We start from the raw sequence: 26,562 nt of genomic DNA on the forward strand, positions 1-26,562 counted from the left end.
CATCGACCGGAACAATCTGGGAAAAAACGATGAGATCTAAGAAACGCTCAGACAACCTTCGTTAAAACGGATGGAATCTTTATTTAGTTTCAAAACTATTGCAAACACGCTGTGCAAAATCCAACGTTCATGTATTTGGCTGTGAAATAAAAACTGTGAAGTGACATCATCATTCCCCCTTTGTAATCAAACATTCATCTTCAGTCAGCAGCAGATTCTCTTTATTGCAGATTTAAATTCAGTCTTTGTGATTTCACTAAGTTACTGGAAAGTTTAAAACATTTAAAATTTCGTGTTTTAGGTCTGATGTTTCAGTCGGTGCTGCAGACGAGCTCTGCTGGCTCCATCTTCAGATGCACAGATGGTTGATGAGGATCTGAGCTTCTGCAGAGCAGCCGAAACTTAACTTCCAGGATTCACTCCGACCGCCGCAGGAGGGAACGTGGGCGGAGCGCCGCTTTGGCTCCGCCTTCCGTTTCGGAGTTTGTTGATTGCGATTTGTGAAGACGACGTCGACGTTGAAGCAGGCCTTGTTCCTCCTGACCAGCAGACACCGGATGTCTGAACGCCGCCGCAGCTTCAGTCCCTGGAACTGCAGCTGGACGGGAACCCGGCTGGAGCCCCGCGGCGCCGGGTGAAACACTCCGTCCTCCCGCAGGAGAGCAACGTGGGTGTCGGTCAGAAGAAACTGGAACAGAGAGTCCTGGTGCAGCCGGCCACAGTTCATCACCCTGACGCTGCTGTAGAGCAGAGGACGAATGTCCGCCAGGGAAGGTTTGCTGGGGCCGTCCATGTTCCCATGGACGATGTAGAGCAGGTCCGCTAGGACCCGCTTGAACCTGGAAGTGAGGTTCAGACCGATGTCTGAGACGATGTCAGGAACCCGGGAGGTCCAATCCAGAGACAGAGCCATGAGGTCCTGCGTCAGCAGCGGGTGACTCTCCATCACCTCAGAGAACGTCTCCGGACAGCGAGCCTTCAGCACCGCCTTGCAGAAGTCCTGTGTGAGCTCCTGGTTGTGAGTGAAGACCGCCAGAACCGAGTCCTCACTGGATCCGATCAGGCGGACATGCTGCCCTGCCAAACTGATCTGGACCTCCCGGATCTCCATAAGGTCAAAGTGATGGAAGAGACCGAGGGTGTCCGATGCGACCTGGCTAACTGAAACTACTGTCAGGTCCTGTTCTGACAGAAGGAGGCAGGCTGGTTCTGGACTGGGTTGGTCAAAGCTGGCCGCTCTGAGCCAGAAGATGCTCAGGATCCTCCTACCTGGTCTTTGAGGAGACAGTGATTCAGTTCTGTCAATGATCTGCTGGGATGAGAGACTACGAAGCTGTGCCAGAACTGGTGGCAACTCGATTAGATTCTGATAAAACTCCTCCAGGCGGCAGTCCTCTGGACCAGCATTTCTGATCGAGGACACGGAGCCCTTCGGCCACGTTGACATGGCATTCAAACCAAACCCTTGAGCAGTATTGGACAGGTCCACCAAGGAGACTTTGTTTTCCAGAACAGAGGGATGTTTTGGCGTCTGGATCAGTGGAAAATCTCTGGACCTCATGGTGACGTATTGAGAGACGGCATACTTCATATCGTCGACTCCCACATTTCGGATTAAATCTCTTGTGCCCTGAATTCGTCTCTCTGCATCTTTGAAAACATCTGAAAGTTTTCCTGTGAAGTATCCTAAAACGTGGCTCCCGTTTGTCTCACTTGGATCTTGGCTGGAACCTTTTTCTGAACTCTGTGACGTTGTTGGTTGACCGCTGGGAAGTTCTGCTTCCTCTGCTCTCCACAGGTACAAGGCTTGGTTCTTGACTTTTGTAACATAGTCCCAAAGGTTTGACTTACTGGTCGTCATGTTCACTGGTTTTTCATTTTCCTCTTGTCCGTTCAGACCACTGATGGCATGGAAATCCTGACTCTCTGGCCCATCCGACCTCCAGGGGTGAAGGGTTTGATTCCTAACCTTTGCAACATAATCCCAAACGTTATTCCGGGTGGAGGATACCCGTTCTGGAGCTTCATCTTTTTCTAGAGCCATTTCGCTGCCACCAGACTTAATGGACTCTTTGCTAGAGTTGGGTAGATCAGATGGTTGCTCAGGTTCTTCCAGTCTCCATGGGTTCAGTGTTTGGTTCCTAACTTTAGTGACATAGTTCCAGACAAAGCTCCTTGCAGTTGACACCCCTCCTGCAGCATCACCTCCGTCTTCTTCTGTTTCATCACTGACTGACCTTGTGTCCTGCTTGGAGCTGATATAGTCTCGACCAGAACTCAGCCACTTGAGCAGTTCAGACTCTCTGGTCGTCCACGGGTGCAGCGTTTGGCTCCTGACTTTAGAAACATAATCCCAAATGTAGCTCCTGTTGGTCGATGCCTGTTTGACTTGTTCCAACTCTTCATCGCCTTCCAGGTTTAACCTTTGATTTTTGACATTTTCAAGGTTCTCCGGGAAGTTGTTCCCATTGTCTGACTCCTCCTCCTTAGCTGGACCGTTGGCGGCGTCTGCTGGATCTTGCTCAGAGATGTTAAACTCGCTGCCAGAGCTTTGAAGCTTTAACAGTTCTGGCTTATCTGCTCTCTCCGTTTCATCAGCTCCATTCTTGACATTTTCAAGCTGGTCTAAAGCATTGTTCTTGCTATCCAACATTTCTTGTTTCATCGGTTGGTAGACGTCATGTTTCGAGTCCTGTCCTGAGTTGATGAAATCATCGTCAGAGACGTGAGAATCGGAAGGTTCCAAATCTTCTTCGACCTGATTTTGAACGTCGATATCCTCTGAAACACGTCTCTCAGAGTCCAGGAGCTTCTCCACTTCTTGTTTCATCTCTTCGTTAGCGTTGGCTTTCCAAACTTGCTCAGACTCGATTAACTCCTCGCCAGATCCTTGCGGTTTTAAAAGATCAAACTCCTGTGCTGCATGACTGAGAACATTCTGGCCTTGGTTCTTGACATTTTTGAGATCCTCCAATTGGTGGTACAGATGGGCCGATAAATCCTCTGCTTCCAGCTTCATTGAACCGTTGACCTCTTCTTGTGAATCTTGCTTGGGGCTAATCTGAAGCTTTGAAAGTTCTGGGCCTTCAAACGTCTGATCGACAGTTTTCTCAGAGTGGGAATAAAATGTTTTGTTCAACATTTTCTCCAGATCCTCAGAATCAGAGAGGATATAATAACCATCACCGGTCATGTAGTTGGTTCCACTCAGTTGGTTGGTCGCTTTGTAGCAACAATCAGGTCCACATACAGCTTGGAACTCCTTCCTTGCAAGAATGTTTACTTCTCCTTCCCACCATTTTTCCTTGTCTAGATCTTTTTCGATGAGGAGTTTATCAGAGGACTCCAGCCGTTTTTCTCTCTGAGGCTCCAGGAGTTCAGCCTTTGGTTCTTCAAACACGTTCTGGACGTCGGGGAGCGAGTTTGCCTCAAAGCCCGGAGGAGCCAGGAGGTTAGACCAGCAGGCGTTCTGTGAGCACAAGGGGGAAGTCCGTGACTACATCGCCAAGAAGGCCGGTAAAAGTGAGTGAATTAAACCGAAGTCCATGATCCACCAATCAGAATTACAGTCCAACCACCAGGTGAGAAACGAGATTTAAAGTGAAGCGTCAAGAGGTTGACATGCAAAGTGAACACAATTATTTTAGACAAAGGATGATTTAAAATAATTTGGGTTGAAGTTTTAATCTGCTTCCTATAGGCATGAAGATAATTTGATTAATGATTCTTTTCCCGCAGCAGAGCAAAAGTTTCCAACCCAAACTGGACTTTCATACAGACTCAAAACTATTCATACAGCAGACTGGCCACTGTAGCGTGAAGCCTCCAGCTGGCTGCACCTCACCTAGCGCTGGCCAATAATCACACTTTTGGATTTTAAAGATGGAAAATCTGGATTTCCTGTGAAGGTTTTCATAACGCTCCTGTTCCAACCCTGCAGATCCTGATTAGCCAGCCGGATCTCCCTGATCCAGGTCCAGTTCTGGTTCCGGACTCATCCAGCAGGGTCTGGAGGTACTGCTCCAACCCAGAGAGCCGGATCGGCCGGACCGCTGACCCCACAATCACTTCAGCGGACATTTTAACCAGAACAGAGCAGCAGACCGAACCGGACCTCAACACTCTTCAGTGTAGAAGCTGCTACAGAGAAAGATGCCACAGCAGCCATTTTGACTGGACAGGGGTCAACCTGGGCAGGTTTCTTGTCCATCCTAACAACCGGTGCTAAAAACAGCTTTGAATGCCAACTGCACATAAATAAAGTTCTGCTCTCACACCCAGTGTGACGGCGCCTCTCTCCTAATACAAATAATTAGCGAAGTCAGCTGACGAGAAAAATGAACTTCATGATGAATTGGCATCATGCCGTTTCCATGCAGCATAAATAACCAATAACTCATAATCATAAGTCTCACCTCATACTTCAGCCTTCGTGGATTTATGTTCTGCAGTTTTTCCTCTTCCTGAAAACAAAAATTTAAATTAACAGCATCACAAAATAAAACTAAGTCGAGAACTGCAGGCTGGACCCGACTCAGAGGTCTGGGGTCAAAGGTCGTACCCTGAGAGAGTCGCAGGACACGGACAGATCCACGCCGCCGCCGTTCAGGAGGTTCATCTTCCTCAGCCGGCGTTGCACTTCTTCCTCGATGTAGGCGTTGATCCTGCTGGAGCATCAGAGCCTTAGAGCCGGACCGGAACCGGACCCATAACTGGAACCAGAACCGGACCCTACCTGTCCTCGGACAGCGGCAGCAGCGGGTTCAGACTCTGCCTGTGTCCGACCGGAGAGCTGCTGTGACCCATCTTCTCCTCGGTACCGACCGACTGGGCCCGGTTCTGGTTCTCACTCTCGCTGATGCGCCGCCGCAGCTCCTGGATCTCCTGCTCCACCCTGCAGAACAGAACCGGAGTTCTGAGTTCGGGTCGGACCGGCCGGGTCGGCCAGAACAACCGGAACCAGAAGCGGACCTGCGGCGGTCCGGCTGGGCGTGGCGCCGGTCGGGCCTCAGGGCGGCGTGGCGGCGCTCCAGCCGGGCCACGGCCTGCTCCAGCGCCTCCCGCTGCTGCGCCTCCCTCCAGGCCAGGATCTCCCTCTCCTTGCGCCGGACCTTCTCCTCCTGCCGCGCCACGTTGGCCGTGAACTCGCAGCTCTCCTGCAGCTGCTGCAGCTGCTCCGCGCCGTGCCACTGCAGGTGCAGCTTGTCCTGCGTCTCCTCCAGCTCCTTCTCCACCTGGAACAGCGTGTTGTCCAGGCCATCCGGCGCCGCGCCGCGCCGCAGCACCTCCTGCGCCCTCTGCTGCTCCTCCACAAGCGCCGGCAGCACGCCGGCGGCCATGTTGGCCAGCTGCCGCTCCTTGAAGTGCAGGCGGTGCTGTGTCTGACGCAGCAGCGTCTCCTCCTGGCCGCCGCCATCCTGCGGCGCCCTCTGCTGGCGCTCCCTCAGACTGTGCGTGAGCTGCTGCAGCGTGCTCCTCTCTGCTGTCACCTCCTGCTGCAGCAGCTCCCTCTGCTGCTGCAGCACCTCCTGCAGCCGCCGCAGCTCGTCCACCTGTGCCTCTTTGAAGGCCAAGTACTGCTTCTGGACGGAGCGTGCCTCCTTTGCGGCGTCCTCGCCGTCCGTGCGCTCGGCGGCCTCCTTGGCGCGCAGCAGGGCCTCCCTGATCTCTGCCAGCACACGCCGCTCCTCCTCCAGGCGCCGCAAATCTTCTCTGGCCAGCAGCGCCGCCGCCGCCTCCTGCGCCTCCCGCAGCTGCTCCTCCAGCCGGGCGACCAGACTCAGCTGCTCCCGCTCCTGCTCCTCCAGTCTCCGCCGCTCCACCTCCAGGCGCACCTGCTGATCCTCGCACTCCCTCTGCAGCCGCTGCAGCTCGCGGCAGATCTCCGTCTGCTCCGCCACCTCCTGCTCCTCCTGCTGCACCTCCTGCTGCAGGTTCCTGCGCTGCAGCGCCACCTCCTGGATCTCAGAGCGCCGCTCCTCCTCAAAGCGCTCCTTCTCGGCCAAGAAGTCCCGCAGGCGGCTCTCGATGTCCTGGCTGCGGCGGCGCAGGCTCTCCTCCTGCCGCAGGATGCGCTGCTGCACCTCCTGTGACTCCTTGCGCTGACTCTCCACCTCCTGCTGGAGGCGCTCCAGTTCCGCCTTCTCACTCAGCTGCTTCTCCTCCATCTCCTTGATCAGCCTCCTGCAGAAACACAAACAGAGGAACTGGACGTTTAACACCGCAGGTCATTCCGCCCAGACTTCGGGCTGACAGGCAGCCGACAAAACAGTAAACGCAACAGAAAAATGGTGCAACCGCAGAAAACGGAAGCAGAAATAAAACGCTGCAAACTGGCTCCACAAACGTTGTTCCTCCAGACCACCAGGGGGAGCCGACCGAGTCGTCTGCAACCAGAACCTCAGTAAAGACGGTTATTCAGAAGGAAGTTGGAGGAAGAAAAGGTTTGTTATCCTTCATGTCTTCTACAATAGAACAGACTACGTGCTCCCCCTAGTGGTCTGGAGGATTTCTGTTCAGTGGAGCAAGTTTACAGAGTTACACATTTGATGTTTTTGCCATTTTCGGCATTTTAAGTTTTGCTTCTATTTCCTGTAGCTGTACGTTTTAGAATTTGCATCATTAAGTGTTTCTGCAATGTCAGTGGCCCATAGATCTCATTGATCTGTGAAATTAAGGATACAATAAGGATAACATTCCAGGCCGGTCCCGGTGGAGCACCTGGGTGACGTTGGCCCCCCACCTTCTTCAAATCAGACAAAATTGGTGTCAAATGTTTGTGCTACGTTTGTGCTGCTTTGGCTTTGAAGATATTAATGAAAGTGTAAAGGTCAAAAGGTCAACCAGCCCCCCCACTTTTATGAAATCAAACAAAATTGGTGTCAATCAACTCGACTACGTTTGTGCAGCAAAAATTTTTAAAGATATTAATAGTAGTTTATAGAGGTCAACCAGCACAAACATTTGACACCAATTTTGTCTGATTTGAAGAAGGTGGGGGGGCGACTTTGACTTCACTCAGGTCAGAGGAACGCCTCAGGGCTCCCAGCTGGGATCCTTTCCATTGCCAGACAAAATGGTTCCGGTTTCATCAGCAGAGAGAGGCGGGCTCACGGGGAACAGCAGCCAATCAAAACGCTCCGACATCCACATTTATAACTCAGTTAAAAAAATAATTTGAGCTTTGACAACAATAAAATGTGAGATTGCAAGTGACACGCTAAGTGACACGCTAAGTGACACGCTAAGTGACACGCTAAGTGACACGCTAAGTGACACGCTAAGTGACACGCTAAGTGACACGCAAGTGACACGCAAGTGACACGCTAAGTGACACGCTAAGTGACACGCTAAGTGACACGCAAGTGACACGCTAAGTGACACGCTAAGTGACACGCAAGTAACACGCTAAGTGACACGCAAGTGACACGCTAAGTGACACGCTAAGTGACACGCAAGTGACACGCTAAGTGACACGCAAGTGACACGCAAGTGACACGCAAGTGACACGCTAAGTGACACGCTAAGTGACACGCTAAGGGACACGCTAAGGGACACGCTAAGGGACACGCTAAGGGACACGCAAGTGACACGCTAAGTGACACGCTAAGTGACACGCTAAGTGACATGCAAGTGACACGCCAAGTGACACGCAAGTGACACGCAAGTGACACGCAAGTGACACGCTAAGTGACACGCAAGTGACACGCTAAGGGACACGCAAGTGACACGCTAAGTGACACGCTAAGTGACACGCTAAGTGACACGCAAGTGACACGCTAAGTGACACGCAAGTGACACGCTAAGTGACACGCAAGTGACACGCTAAGTGACACGCTAAGTGACAAGTGACACACTAAGTGATAAGTGACACACAAGTGACACACTAAGTGACACGCTAAGTGACACGCTAGTGACACGCTAAGTGACAAGTGACACACTAAGTGATAAGTGACACACAAGTGACACGCTAAGTGACACGCTAAGTGACACGCTAAGTGACACGCAAGTGACACGCTAAGTGACACGCAAGTGACACGCTAAGTGACACGCAAGTGACACGCTAAGTGACACGCTAAGTGACACGCAAGTGACACGCTAAGTGACACGCTAAGTGACACGCTAAGTGACACGCTAAGTGACACGCAAGTGACACGCTAAGTGACACGCTAAGTGACACGCAAGTGACACGCTAAGTGACACGCTAAGTGACACGCTAGTGACACGCAAGTGACACGCAAGTGACACGCTAAGTGACACGCTAAGTGACACGCAAGTGACACGCAAGTGACACGCTAAGTGACACGCAAGTGACACGCAAGTGACAAGTGACACACTAAGTGATAAGTGACACACAAGTGACACCCTAAGTGACACGCAAGTGACAAGCTAAGTGACACGCAAGTGACACGCTAAGTGACACGCAAGTGACACGCTAAGTGACACGCAAGTGACACGCTAAGTGACACGCAAGTGACACGCAAGTGACACGCAAGTGACACGCAAGTGACACGCAAGTGACAAGTGACACGCTAAGTGACACACAAGTGACACGCTAAGTGATACGCAAGTGACACGCTAAGTGACACGCAAGTGACACGCTAAGTGACACGCTAAGTGACACGCTAAGTGACACGCTAAGTGACACGCTAAGTGACACGCAAGTGACACGCTAAGTGACACGCAAGTGACACGCTAAGTGACACGCAAGTGACACGCTAAGTGACACGCAAGTGACACGCTAAGTGACACGTGACATGCTAAGTGACACGTGACACGTTAAGTGACACGTGACACGCTAAGTGACACGTGACACGCTAAGTGACACGCTAAGTGACACGTGACACGCTAAGTGACACGCTAAGTGACACGCTAAGTGACACGTGACACGCTAAGTGACACGTGACATGCTAAGTGACACGCTAAGTGACACGCTAAGTGACACGCAAAGTGACACGCTAAGTGACACGCTAAGTGACACGCTAAGTGACACGCTAAGTGACACGCTAAGTGACACGCTAAGTGACAGCCTGGCTATCGGGAGGACAGCCCCGGTTTACCTCTTCATCTCCAGCTTCTCCAGCTCTTCTCTCTGCTGCCTCTCGAACTCCAGCCTGTGGTTGACAAACACTGTTAGCATCTGTTAGCATACCGTTAGCATCCTGGACGTCTTCTGAGGGACACCAGAGGACGTGACGGGCCGAGAGGACGGAGGCGGCAAATAAAACAAGTTGGAGGTGAAACTCCAGGGACAACAGAGGGTCTGGTGTTGGACAGTGAGGACAGGAGGAGCAAGCTGATGGCAGACAGACAGGTGGACGGACGGGACAGTTAGACAGGAAGTGGACGACTACCTGAGGAAGACGGGGCCCTTCTGAGTGAAGAGACTGTCAATGGGACAGGGACATAGTTAGTCCTGGTCCACATGCAGTCAGCTCAGATCAATAACCAATAATCATAACAGTTCTTCTTCTGTGGTGTCGAGTCAAAACTGAACCGTTTCTATTCTCCGAAAAATGATTAAATTCAAAGACAAAATGCTAAAAATCGCTTCAAATCAACACGAAACAAGAAATAAAAGCAAGACTGAGGCAAACAGAAGGAAACCAGGAAGTTGAGGAAATATCAGGAAAAACTGGAAAAAAGGAGAAAACTTGTTTTACATGTTTACTTTCTGCCCAAAACCTTCAGCTAAAGGAATCAGTTCATCTGGTTCTTCAGCTAAAGGAATCAGTTCATCTGGTTCTTCAGCTAAAGGAATCAGTTCATCTGGTTCTTCAGCTAAAGGAATCAGTTCATCTGGTTCTTCAGCTAAAGGAATCAGTTCATCTGGTTCTTCAGCTAAAAGAATCAGTTCATCTGGTGGTTCAGTTAAAGGAATCAGTTCATCTGGTGGTTCAGTTAAAGGAATCAGTTCATCTGGTGGTTCAGTTAAAGGAATCAGTTCATCTGGTGGTTCAGTTAAAGGAATCAGTTCATCTGGTGGTTCAGTTAAAGGAATCAGTTCATCTGGTGGTTCAGTTAAAGGAATCAGTTCATCTGGTGGTTCAGTTAAAGGAATCAGTTCATCTGGTGGTTCAGTTAAAGGAATCAGTTCATCTGGTGGTTCAGCTAAAGGAATCAGTTCATCTGGTGGTTCAGCTAAAGGAATCAGTTCATCTGGTTCTTCAGCTAAAGGAATCAGTTCATCTGGTTCTTCAGCTAAAGCAGGGGTGGCCAAGTCCAGTCCTCGAGAGCCACCATCCTTCAAGTTTTAGAAGTATCCTTACTCCAACAGACCGGGATCAGCTGTACAAAGGCCTGATAACGAGCCATTCATTTGATTCAGGTGTGTTGAAGCAGGGATGCATCTGAAAGTTGCAGGATGGTAGCTCTCGAGGACTGGACTTGGCCACCCCTGAGCTAAAGGAATCAGTTCATCTGGTTCTTCAGCTAAAGGAATCAGTTCATCTGGTTCTTCAGCTAAAGGAATCAGTTCATCTGGTTCTTCAGCTAAAGGAATCAGTTCATCTGGTTCTTCAGCTAAAGGAATCAGTTCATCTGGTTCTTCAGCTAAAGGAATCAGTTCATCTGGTTCTTCAGCTAAAGGAATCAGTTCATCTGGTTCTTCAGCTAAAGGAATCAGTTCATCTGGTTCTTCAGCTAAAGGAATCAGTTCATCTGGTTCTTCAGCTAAAGGAATCAGTTCATCTGGTTCTTCAGCTAAAGGAATCAGTTCATCTGGTTCTTCAGCTAAAGGAATCAGTTCATCTGGTTCTTCAGCTAAAGGAATCAGTTCATCTGGTTCTTCAGCTAAAGGAATCAGTTCATCTGGTTCTTCAGCTAAAGGAATCAGTTCATCTGGTTCTTCAGCTAAAGGAATCAGTTCATCTGGTTCTTCAGCTAAAGGAATCAGTTCATCTGGTTCTTCAGCTAAAGGAATCAGTTCATCTGGTTCTTCAGCTAAAGGAATCAGTTCATCTGGTTCTTCAGCTAAAGGAATCAGTTCATCTGGTTCTTCAGCTAAAGGAATCAGTTCATCTGGTTCTTCAGCTAAAGGAATCAGTTCATCTGGTTCTTCAGCTAAAGGAATCAGTTCATCTGGTTCTTCAGCTAAAGGAATCAGTTCATCTGGTTCTTCAGCTAAAGGAATCAGTTCATCTGGTTCTTCAGCTAAAGGAATCAGTTCATCTGGTTCTTCAGCTAAAGGAATCAGTTCATCTGGTTCTTCAGCTAAAGGAATCAGCTCATCTGGTTCTTCAGCTAAAGGAATCAGCTCATCTGGTTCTTCAGCTAAAGGAATCAGTTCATCTGGTTCTTCAGCTAAAGGAATCAGTTCATCTGGTTCTTCAGCTAAAGGAATCAGTTCATCTGGTTCTTCAGCTAAAGGAATCAGTTCATCTGGTTCTTCAGCTAAAGGAATCAGCTCATCTGGTTCTTCAGCTAAAGGAATCAGCTCATCTGGTTCTTCAGCTAAAGGAATCAGCTCATCTGGTTCTTCAGCTAAAGGAATCAGCTCATCTGGTTCTTCAGTTAAAGGAATCAGTTCATCTGGTTCAGTTAAAGGAATCAGTTCATCTGGTTCAGTTAAAGGAATCAGTTCATCTGGTTCAGTTAAAGGAATCAGTTCATCTGGTTCAGTTAAAGGAATCAGTTCATCTGGTTCAGTTAAAGGAATCAGTTCATCTGGCTCAGTTAAAGGAATCAGTTCATCTGGTTCAGTTAAAGGAATCAGTTCATCTGGTTCAGTTAAAGGAATCAGTTCATCTGGTTCAGTTAAAGGAATCAGTTCATCTGGTTCAGTTAAAGGAATCAGTTCATCTGGTTCAGTTAAAGGAATCAGTTCATCTGGTTCAGTTAAAGGAATCAGTTCATCTGGTTCAGTTAAAGGAATCAGTTCATCTGGTTCAGTTAAAGGAATCAGTTCATCTGGCTCAGTTAAAGGAATCAGTTCATCTGGCTCAGTTAAAGGAATCAGTTCATCTGGCTCAGTTAAAGGAATCAGTTCATCTGGCTCAGTTAAAGGAATCAGTTCATCTGGTTCAGTTAAAGGAATCAGTTCATCTGGCTCAGTTAAAGGAATCAGTTCATCTGGTTCAGTTAAAGGAATCAGTTCATCTGGCTCAGTTAAAGGAATCAGTTCATCTGGCTCAGTTAAAGGAATCAGTTCATCTGGTTCAGTTAAAGGAATCAGTTCATCTGGTTCAGTTAAAGGAATCAGTTCATCTGGTTCAGTTAAAGGAATCAGTTCATCTGGCTCAGTTAAAGGAATCAGTTCATCTGGTTCAGTTAAAGTAAGCAGGTTGAAATTAAAATTGTTTTCCAGGCTGCTTAAAACCTTCGACTGGAAACATTTGTGTTTCCTGTCACTTCTGCACTTTTTCCTTCCACTCAACTTTCCAGTAAAACACCAGTACATAGCCCTCTGACTGGTTTTGGTTCTTATGGAGGAGGTCTGCTGGTCGGGTCTGCAGACCTGGATGGCAGAGTGCAGAACCTGTCCAGAACCCGAACAGGACCGGATTAAACACCTGCATTGATCTGATGCAACATCTGGTTTCATTCTCTGAACCAGAATCAATGTTAACATCTGAAACGAGTCGCTCTGGTTGAAATTCATCTACAAAATTTTAAAAGTTTCACCAAATGGCAGAAAAATTAATTCCTGGTGCCGCTGTGATTTTGTCGGCTCCATCAGGGAGGAAACGTCTCGGTACGGGAGCTTCAGGTACTGATCAACAAATAAATGTGAGATTCTCAGAACCAGAACCACAGCAGGATGTGAGGTTCTGATGGTCGGACTCACCCCGGGTTGTAGAGCATCACGGTGGACAGGTTCTCACAGGACTTGGACAGGTCTGTCATGGACAGGCTGAACGAGGACAGGAGGCCGCTCTGAGGAGACAGAACCATCCTGAACCTCACTTGAACCTCAGCTGAACGTCAGCTGAACCTCAGCTGAACCTCAGCTGAACCTCAGCTGAACCTCAGCTGAACCTCAGCTGAACGTCAGCTGAACCTCAGCTGAACCTCAGCTGAACCTCAGCTGAACCTCAGCTGAACCTCAGCTGAACCTCAGCTGAACCTCAGCTGAACCTCAGCTGAACCTCAGCTGAACCTCAGCTGAACCTCAGCTGAACGTCAGCCCAAACGCCCTGACCGCAGCTGAACTCACCTTCCTTTTCTCCCTGAGCTTGGCCGCTTCCTTCGGATGGTTGAAGCGAAACATGTTGGTCCGGCCCAGCAGAATAACGGCTCCTGCACCACAGACAGAAGGCCAACCAGTTAATGACCAATCGAGTTCCCAGAACCAGAACCGCTTTAGAAACTTCAGAAAAATTGGAGGGACCCGATGAACAAACCAGTGAATATTAAAATCGAATCCTGAAAGAATCCACAGATATGAAGAACAATGTTCTCATTGTGACACAGAGGGAAACAGCAGGGTTGTTTCAGTGCCTTAGAGCTAGCTTATGCTAATTATGTTGGTATAGCACTTTAGCATTAGCTTATGCTAATTATCATGTTGGTATCCTATGCCCCATGATGCTTTGTGTGAATTATGGGCGCGACATCCGCCGCAAGCCGGAACTGCCATTTGTTTACGTTACCCTAACGCTAACTGGCTTTCGTCAGAGCTTTTAGGCCATCACAGCTTAAATGTGACAGTATCGGTTTACCGCAACCCACAGCTATTTGCGGGGAGGGGATGGCGACGTCGCACTAGCATAGTTAGCTACTTCACTGACTCAATTGCTTCGGATGCAGATGTGGTTTATCCTGAACTTGCTGCAGCCACAAACTAAATGTGGTCTGATTATTAGAGAACAGCCACGAACAGCACAACAGTTACCCGAGCTCCACAGGCATTTTACCACACTTTCCAGTGGCAAGTTGCTCTCAATAATAGGTTGATACAGAGGTTCCCAAACTGTGGGGCGCGCCCCATAGGGGAGGCGCCGTGCCATTGCAGGGGGGGCGCGGGAAGCCGTCTGGATGAAAAAAAAAAAAAACAAAACAAAGAAAACATGAACGCTGTATGCGCTGGGTTTTTACCTTAGAATGGCCAACTCTCTGTTATTCCTCTGTCACTTTTATCAGCAGTTAAAACTGTTTAATCCGTTGTTAACATGCTGTAACCTGTTTTTCTGAGCCGCCTTTAAACGCAACATGAGCGCTACGGCGCTCGCGCTGGGTTTCCACCTGTGAAGGAGACCTGCTGCTGCTGGGCGGAGCTACAGGTGTGTTAGAATCACGGCAGCAAACCAGCAAAACACAAAGAACTTTTCACAGTTTTTCCCTCCAAACTAACCGACTGAGTTGAGTAAAGCTGTTGGATGCAGGTAATGTTGGCTAAAAGATGACTAGCTAATGTTAGCTAAAAGATGACTAGCTAACATCAATACAGAACCTTAAGCTTAACAAGTACCTTGTAGGCTACTGGTGTTGTTTATGTCCAGCTATGATTCATTTTTCCCCAAAAAAGTTGATTCCTCCCCCCTTGTTCTTAGAGAGCGAGTCTCTAGCCCTAACCCTTCGCTCACACACATCGTTCAACCAGACGGCCATTTGTAATCCATGGGGGGGGGCGCGAAAATGTTTGGAAACCACTGGGTTAATGTGTGGTTCGGTTCAGTTCTAGTCCAGTGGGGAGATTCAGCTGATGCTCAAGATCTGCAGCGCAGCAGCTGCGGTCATTTCTCTGCTGATTTGCAGCGACACTCAGCAGGAGAACCTCGAGGTTCTGGTTCTGATGGACTAAATGAGCCCAAATATTTTATTTTGTCTTATAAATAAAATTTCCAGGCCCAATCATAAGGATAAATACTCAGATCATGAACTTTATTATTTTTTAAATTCAAACAAAAAATAAAATGCACATCACACCGAGCTGATATTGTGTAGTTCTGATGTTCTACACTGTCGGAACAACTCAGATCTACGACAGATCTTTTCTCTGTATTCCTTTCAGCACTTCAGAGAAACGAGCTGCTAGCAGCGATGCTAATTCACTGTTACAAAACTTAACGATCTTGTTCCTGTCGCTCCCCTGATTAAACTACAATTACGATCCTCTGCACTGAGCAGCTCTCTGACAACAGACGGTGTTTGTGAACAAGTTTTACTAAATATTGTATTATAACCGAAAACAGAGATGCAACTTCTATCATGAATACAGATTAGCAAAAAACCCTATAAATTACAATGAAATAATGCTACTTTAGCTAGCACCCATAAACGTTTCCCCAGCAAGCCCCCAGGAATAAGGTCAGTAGCACTTTAGCATTAGCTCCTGCTAATTATGTTGGTGTATCGCTTTAGCATTAGCTCCTGCTAATTATCATGTTGGAATAACGCTTTAGCATTAGCTCCTGCTAATTATCATGTTGGTATAACGCTTTAGCATTAGCTCCTGCTAATTATCATGTTGGAATAACGCTTTAGCATTAGCTCCTGCTAATTACCATGTTGGAATAACGCTTTAGCATTAGCTCCTGCTAATTATCATGTTGGTATAACGCTTTAGCATTAGCTCCTGCTAATTATCATGTTGGTATAACGCTTTAGCATTAGCTCCTGCTAATTATCATGTTGGAATAACGCTTTAGCATTAGCTCCTGCTAATTATCATGTTGGTATAACGCTTTAGCATTAGCTCCTGCTAATTATCATGTTGGAATAACGCTTTAGCATTAGCTCCTGCTAATTATCATGTTGGTATAACGCTTTAGCATTAGCTGCTGCTAATTATCATGTTGGAATAATGCTTTAGCATTAGCTCCTGCTAATTATCATGTTGGTATAACGCTTTAGCATTAGCTCCTGCTAATTATCATGTTGGAATAACGCTTTAGCATTAGCTCCTGCTAATTACCATGTTGGAATAACGCTTTAGCATTAGCTCCTGCTAATTATCATGTTGGTATAACGCTTTAGCATTAGCTCCTGCTAATTATCATGTTGGTATAACGCTTTAGCATTAGCTCCTGCTAATTATCATGTTGGTATAACGCTTTAGCATTAGCTCCTGCTAATTATCATGTTGGTATAACGCTTTAGCATTAGCTCCTGCTAATTATCATGTTGGTATAACGCTTTAGCATTAGCTCCTGCTAATTATCATGTTGGTATAACGCTTTAGCATTAGCTCCTGCTAATTATCATGTTGGAATAATGCTTTAGCATTAGCTCCTGCTAATTATCATGTTGGTATAACGCTTTAGCATTAGCTGCTGCTAATTATCATGTTGGAATAATGCTTTAGCATTAGCTCCTGCTAATTATCATGTTGGTATAACGCTTTAGCATTAGCTCCTGCTAATTATCATGTTGGTATAACGCTTTAGCATTAGCTCCTGCTAATTATCATGTTGGAATAACGCTTTAGCATTAGCTCCTGCTAATTATCATGTTGGTATAACGCTTTAGCATTAGCTGCTGCTAATTATCATGTTGGAATAATGCTTTAGCATTAGCTCCTGCTAATTATCATGTTGGTATAATGCTTTAGCATTAGCTCCTGCTAATTATCATGTTGGTATAACGCTTTAGCATTAGCTCCTGCTAATTATCATGTTGGTATGCAGCTTCAGTGGAACCATGATTAGCTCTTCAGATTTAGTGAAGCTAACTTTTAGTTAGCGGTGTCCACTGCTGACCAGAACCGTACCAGAACTCCTCTAGTTACACCGGGTCGTGAAATACTCAGGTTCTTTTGGATCCTCACCCTGGTTGAGCTGCACCGGCGCCGCCACCAGAACCCCGTTGACCGAACACCGAGCCCCACCGAGCGGCACCAGGGTAACCGTCCCGTTCTGGTTCTCAAACACACAGTGCTCGCTCTCCAGGTCCAGGCCGTGCAGAACTGCAGGAGCAGAGCAGAACGTGAGTCCAGGACCAGAACCAGCAGAGGTCTTCATCAGACAGGACTCACTGATGTCCTGTTCGCTGGACGCGTCCTCCCGGCCCACGTACGTCCGTCCCTCCTGAGACACAAAACACACCTTTCCTGAGCAACCTGAACGCCTCGTGGCCCGACTACAGTCTGACCCGACGGCGCCACCTTCAGGTGGTAGAGGATGATGCCGGTGCTGAGCAGGTCGTCGTCGATGCCGATGAGGTGAGGCAGCTCCGAGTCCAGAACCACGCCGATGCCCTCCTTCCTCAGAGCCAGCGTCTCCTCCTGCAGTGCAGAGAGCAGGAGTCAGGAGGAGTCTGGACCGGACGGAACCGGACCGGACAGGTCTGTACCGGACCGGACAGCACCGGACCGGACAGGTCTGGACCGGACAGCACCGGACCGGACCGGATCGGTTCTGGACCGGACCGGACAGAACCCTCTTACCTTCAGGATGTTCTGCGTCTCGTTCCATTTGTTGGTCCACTCCTTGGTCAGCTCCAGAACCTGCGGACCAGAACAGCAGAGTGAGCCGTCGGAGGCTTTCAGAACGTTTCCGTCCTCCATCTTGTCTGAGCGCCGATGTGGACCGACCCGGGCCTCGTTCTGGTGCAGCTTCTCCTCCATGCTCAGAGCCGTGGGCGAGTCCAGCAGAGCGATCTGAAGCAGAGGGAGGGAAAACCGTTTCAGGAAACCATGATGCTGCCATTACCAGGACCGGTTATCGGGCCACTGAAATCGTTTTAAAAGCCGAGCTCTGCTGCTTCTCGAAGAACTGACTGACGGGATTATTTTATTTTATTATATCAATGAACGTACAACGTTGTCATGAAGACACCAGATTTAGCAAAATGCCAACGATCAACAAGGTGACATGGGGCCGAATCAGGAAAACGCGCCGTCAGCTGAGCCGTCACGACGCCGACTCTGGTTTCCGGAGCTCCTCAGGGCTCAGCGCTCGGCCCGCTAGCTATGTTGGCATTTAGCCAACCTGATCCGTAAATCCAGCCAGTGAGGCGTCTAAAGCGGAGTTGTTCTAATTTGATGTTTCTGGTATTAAACGCGGCGCGGCGCCCTGAGCGCTCACCTGGTTCCCCTGCAGCAGCAGCGCCTTGAGCCGGGCGATCTCCGCCCGCAGCTCCCTGATCAGCCGGACGTTGGAGTCCTCGTTGACGGTGGGTTTGTTGATGATGTTCTTGGCTCGGTTGGCGTAGCGCAGAGTGCTGAGCGTCTCGCCGTAGTTCACGTCGGCGGGGGAGATGGCTGCGAAGACTAAACAGTCAGGGCTTTTATTCTGAAGAGCTGCTTACCTCAGTCTGGTCAGGCGGCGGCGCTCACTTGCGATCATGATGGTCTTGGCGTTCCCGCCCAGACTGTCCTTCAGCAGCCAGGTCAGCACCGAGTCTCTGTAGGGGACGAACACCGTCTTCTTCTTCTGGTTGGCGTTCCCGCCGTCCGGCGCCATGTCAGCTGGACGGAAACAGAGACAGCGGGTCAGAACCGGAGCGCCAGCCGCAGCGGCGCAATCACACGGCGGTCCTGACCCAGAGCGGAGATGACGTTTCCCAGCGTGACCAGCGACTTGTTGATGTTCCCGCCCTCCTTCAGCCGGACGCCGGAGGCGCCGGTGGCGTCGGCGCGCTCGCTGCCGGCCAGGTCCACCAGGTGGATCTTACTCACCGTCTCGCTCGGCATCTCTGCGTCAAACTTGGCCTGAAATCAGACGCGGCGGTCACTTCGGCCTGCCGACACGAGGCCGTGGGATTGGCCGACGCCACCGACCTGCGTGAAATTGATGGTGAAGATGGCGTGGGAGCGGCTGCTGACGTCGTTCATGCCGGTGCTGGCGGTGGTGCGGTTGATGTTCCCCGCCTCCATCAGCTCCTCCACGTCGCCGTAGTTCTGCACCAGGTGTTTGGACAGGTCTGCGCCGCAACACAAACCCACCACACCGATCAGAAAAACTGAAAACGCTGGGAACCGAAACTTTAAAACACACCAAACGCGTTAAAAACGAGAAACATTAAAGTCACACAAAGAAACACTGAAAACTGTAAAAGATTAATTGCACATAGAAACCAGAAAGACGTAAAAAACACGCTGTGAATTTAGGAAACGCAGGTTAAACCGCATGAAGCGGCGCTGAATCAGTCAGGAGCCGCCGGCGCCGCTACCTTCCACGTACGGCCCGTCCTTGGGATGCTCTCGGACCCGCAGGTTGTAGGTGTGGCTGGACTTCCTCCTCAGCAGGTCTCTGACTCGCTCGTTGTAGATCTCCAGGTAGCTGGAGGGACGACAGGTCGACAGGGGGTTCTGGTATTCGACCCGTTTGGGTTCTGGTTCAGTTTGTCTCCAGGAAATGAGGCAAAAATAACCAGATAGAGAGAAAGTGCTGTCGCCATGACGACTCCCGCCTTCTCTGGCAGCCCACAGCACCACTCTTCCTCAGCTGTGCTCAGAGCCGACCCCGGAGCCGCAGCGCCACCTGGAGGTGCAGGCGGTGGACTCACCTGACCTCGGTGCGGAACGAAGCTTCGTCTCGCCGCGACGCGTCAGCGATCCGACTGAACAGCCCCTCACAGATCCTGGGGATCAGACCGGCGTCGCCCTGACAGGAAAACGGTCCGTTACCATGGAAACGCTGATGCCTCATTCTGACTTTACTGGAAATTTTCCACTAAATTGGTCAGAACTCTGAGTTCCAGTAACACTGCCTCTCACCTGCAGGGGGCAGCGTTTCCTGCTACGCTCTTTATACTAAATAAATGTAAATATTTTATGAAAATGATTCCACTCTATGCTTAATTTTAAATAAAGTCTAATAATTGTGGGTATTTTTAGTGGCGGGTCGTCAAGTTCTGATTTAAAGAATAAAATGTTCATGTCCAAATGAATGAACTGAAGCGTTCAGTTCGTTCAGGTCAAACCGCGTTCATTCAGCAGCAGAAGAAGAAGCGGCTCCTGGTTGAGCCAATCGGAGCCAGACTGAGCGACTCCTCTGGTCAGCAGAGATTATTCTGTTTGCCTGCAGGTCAGAGACCCAACGCCGATTCAATCACCAGAGCAAACAGCAAACCGGCCAGATCATCCCATCAGGAGACACGGCGGCGCCGCACACAGCCAAGATGGCCGCCGCGGCGCTCCGTTTACAGCGGTAAAGATGGCCGCCGCGGCGCTCCGTTTACAGCGGTAAAGATGGCCGCCGCGGCGCTCCGTTTACAGCGGTAAAGATGGCCGCCGCGGCGCTCCGTTTACAGCGGTAAAGATGGCCGCCGCGGCGCTCCGTTTACAGCGGTAAAGATGGCCGCCGCGGCGCTCTGTCTGACTACATTTATTTTGAAATGACTTTGTGAACGCAGCTGAAAATTCTCGAATCTCTGACCAAACCCTGCTGGGACTCTCAGCCAGAAACTGAGGGTCAAAGGTCATGCCTCAGTTTTCTCAGAGAAATCAACCCACACATTCATAAACAGAGCATCCAACCAAAGCCCAGCGCTGTGAAAAGCTGACTTGGACTAGGCCATTACTCCAAGAGGTCATTTGTTTGTTTTTGTTTATACATTTTTACCAGGATTGTTTTTCCTCCCATTAAATTCCCTCAAACTTCCTCATAAAGAAGGAAAACCCTGAGCTTTTCCTCAGTGGTGGAGCTGATCACTGAACTTCTCCCACTGAGCCAACCAGTCTGACCACAAGCAGCTACTGGTTTCCACTGGCCACACTTTCCCTCTCTGCTCTTATCCAGACCAAACTCAGCCGGACGTCCAAACAAACGGATCAATCAGCTGCAGATCAATCAGCCGTCTCCACGGCGACCAGCTGTCCAGCCGTTACTGGGATCCAGTGTGAGTTCTTACTGGGACGCCCATCATGGTGTAGGACTTCCCGGATCCGGTCTGTCCGTAGGCGAACACGCAGGCGTTGTAACCCTCGAAGGCCGCCTTCAGCACGTCGGAGCCCAGGTCCCTGAACACCTGCGGAGGTCAGAGGTCAAAGGTCACAGCAGCCCCGTTGCGACATGGCCGCCGCTCCGCCGGCCTCACCGTTTCCTGAGAGACGAAGGCGCGGCTCCGTCCGTCTGTCGAGTCATAGGAGAAGTCGTAGGTGAAGGTTCTGATCCGTTCCCTCATCGAGTCGCCGACCACGCCCTCTGGGACCTGAGGGGCAGAAACACCAAGGCTCGGGTTCTGACTGGCACCGGTTCGGACCAGAACCGGAACCAGGACCCAGCTAACCTTCAGGTTGGTGATGCTGGTCTTGCTTCCCTCCATCCTGATGATGCATTTGGCCTCCAGCTCTTTCTCCCTGGAGGAGAAAACATCTGGATCAACATCTGGTTCCGACCCGCTTCTGGTTTCAACCAGAACAGAAATATAAATGTTAAAGATTCGAGTCTGAGCGACATTTACAGGCGACGCATCACGCTTCCTGAACAGGTTATGAGGTTTTTGCTTAAAATCATTTGCAGACCAAGAGGTTTCAGTCTGAGCCGTCTCTTTAAGTCCAATCAAGCTGCTGGCCACGCCCACAACTCAACGTTTACACTCACATGTGAACATGGCTGCAAACGGATAATCAATCATACAAGCATAAGTCGAGCCTCCTGCACATCCAACCAGAAGGCAGCAACTGGTTTCTGGATGGTGAGTCAACTGCAAAACTCTGGTCTTTTCCAGCAGCCATTGTACAGCGGGAATACCAGCTGACCCAACAGGAGGTGCTTGGCTGGGGTTGCTAGGCAACGGTCTGTTCTAGGGCTGAAACGATTCCTCGAATGATTCGAGTACCTCGATTATTAAAATTCATTGATTAAAATTTTCCTGCCTCGAAGCTTCGTTAATTTATGTTTTATCATTTAGCGCGCCGTGTTCCGGCCGGGACATTATTTGCGTTGCGCGTCGCTCTGACTTCCGCCTCTGAGTTGTGACGAAAGCTAAGTGTTAGCGGCATAATGTCCAATCTTCAAGTTCGGCCCGCGGGGATTTTACTGATTAGTGATAATTCCGGGTTTTCATCGTTTTCGGGGAACCAATAATCATCCTTAAGATGACCGGAGCGATCCGGGAGTCCGGCAGCCTTTCTGCTCCGGAGCTGGAAGCGAACGGCGGGAAGAAGCTGAGGAGGATTTCTACAGGCAGAGACTGAACACGGCGGGCGGCTGATGCTGACAGTGGAAGAGCAGCTTTAGGACGAACCGCACAATAAATGTCACATGGCTGGTAGATGAGTTTCTGAGTGACGGACGGAGGAGCCGTAAATATCCCGAATTGCCCCCCGGTCTTACTCCGCCTGCCCTCCAACCCCAAACCCCCCAATCCAGGAGACATTTCCCGTTTTGTCGAACCCAAAGCTTGGCAGGTTTGGGACAAAGTGAGAGTTCATCTGTTAAACTCGCTGAAGATGAACAGAAACTAAAAGCTGGATCATTTTTATCAGCGTATCTGTGAGCCTCTTTATTATTACATATAATTTCAGATCTTTGTGTAACTTTTATTCAGGTTCACTTAGAAAGTGAGCTGTTATTGTTACAGGTTAGTTTCTGTTAGGGAAGCTCAAAGGTGAAAAATGGGCTGATATCTGATAGTGACGCTGCTGTTATGGAAGATTTACCAAGATTTTATTTTGTAATTTTTTTATCCGATTAATCGTAAGAATAATCGATTACTCATTACTAAAATATTTGTTTACAACAGCCCAAGTCTGTTCCTGCCGTTTTGTGATGTTACATTCTGGAGGTTTATGAAAAAACATTATTTGTAGAAGCAGCTTCGTCTATATACACACAGTGCTGCTTGAAGGTTTGTGAACTAGTTGAGTAGTTCAGATTTTTCATTTTTTTAACCATGATTTTCAGGTTTATGTTCATCGATTCCATTTGTTTGTTTTGAGGGAAATGTGTGAGTTGCAAGCAGACTAAATGAAACATGGAGTCAGAGCATCTGCAAAAGTAAATGAACCACAGCTGCACTGGTAGGTGAAAGACTCAGCTGAAGCACATGTGACAGCTCAAGTAATCAGTTAAGCAGACCAATCAAATGAGACATCATTGGGAAATGTTTGGAGGTGATCAGGCATAAAGACCAGATCAACAATGCTGAGAGGAAAGGAGACATCTGATGACATCAGGAAGAAGGTGGTGACCAAGACCATCTCCAAAAGATTCCAGCTTCATCCATCCACTGTCAGACAAATCATTTACAAATGGAGGACACAGGGAATCACCGCAACTCTGCCCAGGAGTGGACGGCCGTCAAAACTTACACAAAGAAGCACCAGAATAATGCAGGTAAAGGTCAACCCACACATCACCTCCAGGGAGTTGCAGACCTCTGTCAGCGTCTGGGATCAATGTACCCTAACCCTATTTCGCCTGATTGTAGATGCATGTATGCATGTCAATGAATGTCAATAAACATGGCATTCATGAGAGAGTTGCTGGAAAGAAGCCTCTGCCCTCAAGAAAGAACAAAGCTGCCCGTTTAAACTTTGCCAGACAGCACTTGGACCAACCAGAGGCTTCTGGAATCCATTCTCTGGACGGATGAGTCCAAAACTGAATGGTCACAGGCGCCAGGTTTGGAGAAAAGTCAACACTGCATTTCAAGAGAAGAACCTCCTCCCAGCAGTGAAGCCCAGTGGTGGAAATGCTTTTCTGCCTCCGGACCCGGACGGCTGCAAACAGGGACCATCAACAAATTATTGACCAGGATCTCTGCCATCAGTCAGGGAGTTGAAGCTGGGACAGAAATGGATTATGCAACAAGACAATCCAGCAAAAGTACCAAGGAATGGCTTAAGATAAAAAAGATTTGCACTCTGGGTTGGCCCAGTCAAAGTCCGGATCTAAATCCCATAGAAATGCTGTGGCAAGATCTGAAACGGGCAGTACAGGCCAGATGCCCCTCCAACCTCTCTCAACTGAGAGTTCTGCAAGGAGTGGACAAAAATCCCAAACAGCAGTGAGACACTCGTCCATAGTTACAAAGGAAGTTTAGCTGAAGTAACGGCTGCAAAAGGAGGAGCCACAAGGTGCCAACCGAAGAGTTCACATGTTTTGGCACTTGGCAGATTTTCTGTTTTTGACAGATAAAATACTTTTGTTGAATAAATAATGAAAACATGTATCTTTTTTTCTTTGTACCCCTTATTTGGAAGGTCTGCTTCACAATTTGAGGACTGGATGTTCATTTTACATGATTATTATCATTTTTCTTTAGAAAACAACGATGTTTGAGAGAGATGTATAGAGATATTTAAAGGATGAAAATCAGAAAATGTTTTGGTTCTGGACCGAACTGAAAAGCAGCAAAAGGGAATAGTTCAAGTCTGGATGAGTGACAGGAAAACATGGAGGTTTGCTAAACCTGACTAAGCGAACATGAGAATAAAACTGAGGAGGAGCGATTTATGAAGGAGAATGAAACTAAAAGAATTTCCTGGTTTATGGAGCAACAAAACGTCCAGAAATTCAGTTTAATGATGTTTAACCGCCTGCCTGCCGCACCGATCAGCTGACTGGTAAAAACCTGCAGCCGGGTCCAATACTCGCATCCAAACAAAAATACACATAAAACTACAATTATTAACCAACAACTTGAAAAAACAGGAATATTTTTCACAAGCAAATTAATAAACTACTAAAACAACAATAAGAACTAAAAACAGCCAAAATATGTAAAACCAGTCAGATGTTAAAGTAAGGGAAGGTAATTTTATTTATGCAGCACATTTTCAGCACCAAGGCAATTCAAAGTGACAACAGAACCAGATGGACTCGGGTTCTGCTGAGGCTCAGAGGTTCTGGACCGGGGAACCGGAGCCTGACCTGCAGGATGTTTCTCAGCTGCAGCTGCACCTCCGTCTGCCTGAGCAGGTCGATGCGCCGCCGCTCCAGAACCGGCCCGACTTCAGCAGAAATCTGCTATCTGACGGCAACAATGTTACGTAAAGCTGGCACGCTGCAGTGAAGTAGGGTCAAAGGTCACGGGTTGGCTTTGGTACGAGCTCCGGTTCTGGAACCAAACTTCAGGTGAAGAACCTCAGAGTCCAAAACCATCAGAGATTTTCTCACCAAGACGCCTGGTTTGCCTTAAAACTTAATATTTATTAACACGATTTATTGATTTCACCAGATGATAAAGTATGGAGTCATTTTAGAACGTTTCTCAGATAAAGTTTATTATTTAAACATAAATAAATGTTTAAATAAACATTTATGTTTAAAAACATAAATGTTAAAAAACCCATTTCAAAGATTAGAGAGAAAAGCAGATCAATGTTGCTATTTGGGCAAAGCAATAATGAGATAAGATTAATAATCAGTCAATATCAAATCAATTCCTCAAAATGTTTCTAGTTTTTTGTTCAAAAATGATTCAAACACATTTTAAATTCAATTAATAAACATTTACTATTAATTTATTTCCATAAAATCAGTAAAACTTTTGATTTCTGCAGGAAATGTGATGCAGAGACGAAAAAAATCAAACTGATGAAGAGGAGGAAGACTGAGGAAGACTACAGAGGAGGAGGAAGGTCGGACAGAAGATTACTCCTCTGACTTCATCATAACCCAGAATGATTCAGATTATCAGCCAGATTACAGTCGAAATGTTGATGCCACATGAATATTGGAGAATGAATGAATTAATTTGTCCTCCTCTAATTTTCTCGTTTGAGATTATTGGTTCAAAAAACCTCAACATGAAGACCAGACATGTTAGAAAGACGCAGAAACTTTTCAGCCATTTAAATGCTAAATATTTTTAAAATCTCCACACAGGAGCAGCCTCCAGCCCTTACATGATGCAGGAAATCATCCCAAACTCCGGTCAGAAAGACCAGAAATTACTTTTAACAACGGCTGAACTTCATAAACAGACAATGTTCCGACCCGACCCCGGGGGAAACGGGGAAACAGTCGGAACCAGAACCTTCGGGTTTGGACTCGCATGTGTGGGAATAATTCCAGGTATTCATTTAGAGGAGAAAGAATTTGAGGTGAAACAGCGTGGTCACCTGCGGACACCTGCTGCCCCCATTAAGGCCAAAAACAGCCGCAAACTGGGAGAAAACGTCCAGAAACATCCAAAATTAATCTTTACCACAGCAGCGGTCAATACAGTAACCAACCGATCCGAAACCCACAGAATGAACCCAGAAAAACCACCGAGTCCGCCACTCACCGCCTGTTCATCGGCCTGACCCGCACAGCCACCCGGACAGACGCCATCTTTCATCCCGCTGCAGCGCGCGCTCTCCCGGCCACTCAGCCTCCGGCTTCCCGCTCCTCTTTATGGCAGCAGCCGCAGCAGCAGCTAGCTCCTGGCTAACAGAGCAGGGGGCAAAGGTCCGGAGGTAACCGGAGGTCTGAGGGCCAAACTCCGTTGATAGCAATGGGGGAGGAGGCGACGAATTCTTGCCTGGATAAATGTTATTGGAGCCGGGGAGCACCGAGTCACAGCCGCGGTATGAACCGGATCATGTCCCGGATCCTGGTCATCGACAGGACCGCTAGCTTAACGTGACCGGCTGCTTCATCAGCTGATTTAAAAAAAAAAAAAACAATAGGATTTATGGAAGGCCTGAAGGGACAAAAATGTTTTCTGGGCCATCGATGTTCTAAAATTATTACCAAAACGGGAAAAAAAAGTTTCCCTAGAAAGCATTCTGTGAGACATGTATTT

At 48.3% G+C, this 26,562-nt stretch overlaps 1 protein-coding gene across 2 annotated transcripts; it reads right to left on the reverse strand.

Moving 5' to 3' along the window:
* Nucleotides 1-61: 61 nt before the first annotated feature.
* Nucleotides 62-26,562, reverse strand: kif16ba (kinesin family member 16Ba). 2 transcript variants are annotated; one of them, XM_088006794.1, is made up of 23 exons: nucleotides 26,062-26,562; nucleotides 21,112-21,181; nucleotides 20,920-21,033; nucleotides 20,734-20,850; nucleotides 19,387-19,484; nucleotides 19,051-19,160; nucleotides 18,659-18,801; nucleotides 18,421-18,589; nucleotides 18,215-18,346; nucleotides 17,964-18,139; nucleotides 17,471-17,536; nucleotides 17,324-17,383; nucleotides 17,042-17,161; nucleotides 16,913-16,964; nucleotides 16,706-16,843; nucleotides 13,154-13,236; nucleotides 12,785-12,873; nucleotides 9,060-9,113; nucleotides 4,972-6,183; nucleotides 4,736-4,894; nucleotides 4,562-4,667; nucleotides 4,416-4,463; nucleotides 62-3,469 (listed from the first exon to the last, which is right to left on the reverse strand). In XM_088006794.1, exons 1-23 carry the CDS (start codon nucleotides 26,106-26,108, stop codon nucleotides 350-352), a joined length of 6,483 nt encoding a protein of 2,160 aa, XP_087862920.1. In that variant the 5' UTR covers nucleotides 26,109-26,562; the 3' UTR covers nucleotides 62-349. The 2 variants fall into 2 exon arrangements, with proteins under 2 accessions (XP_087862920.1, XP_087862921.1); XM_088006795.1 differs by having other exon boundaries at nucleotides 4,562-4,664; nucleotides 26,062-26,561.

The sequence above is a fragment of the Poecilia mexicana genome, unplaced genomic scaffold, assembly GCF_051168715.1.
Source record: "Poecilia mexicana isolate PSO_F unplaced genomic scaffold, ASM5116871v1 scaffold_1, whole genome shotgun sequence".
Lineage (NCBI taxonomy): Eukaryota > Metazoa > Chordata > Actinopteri > Cyprinodontiformes > Poeciliidae > Poecilia > Poecilia mexicana.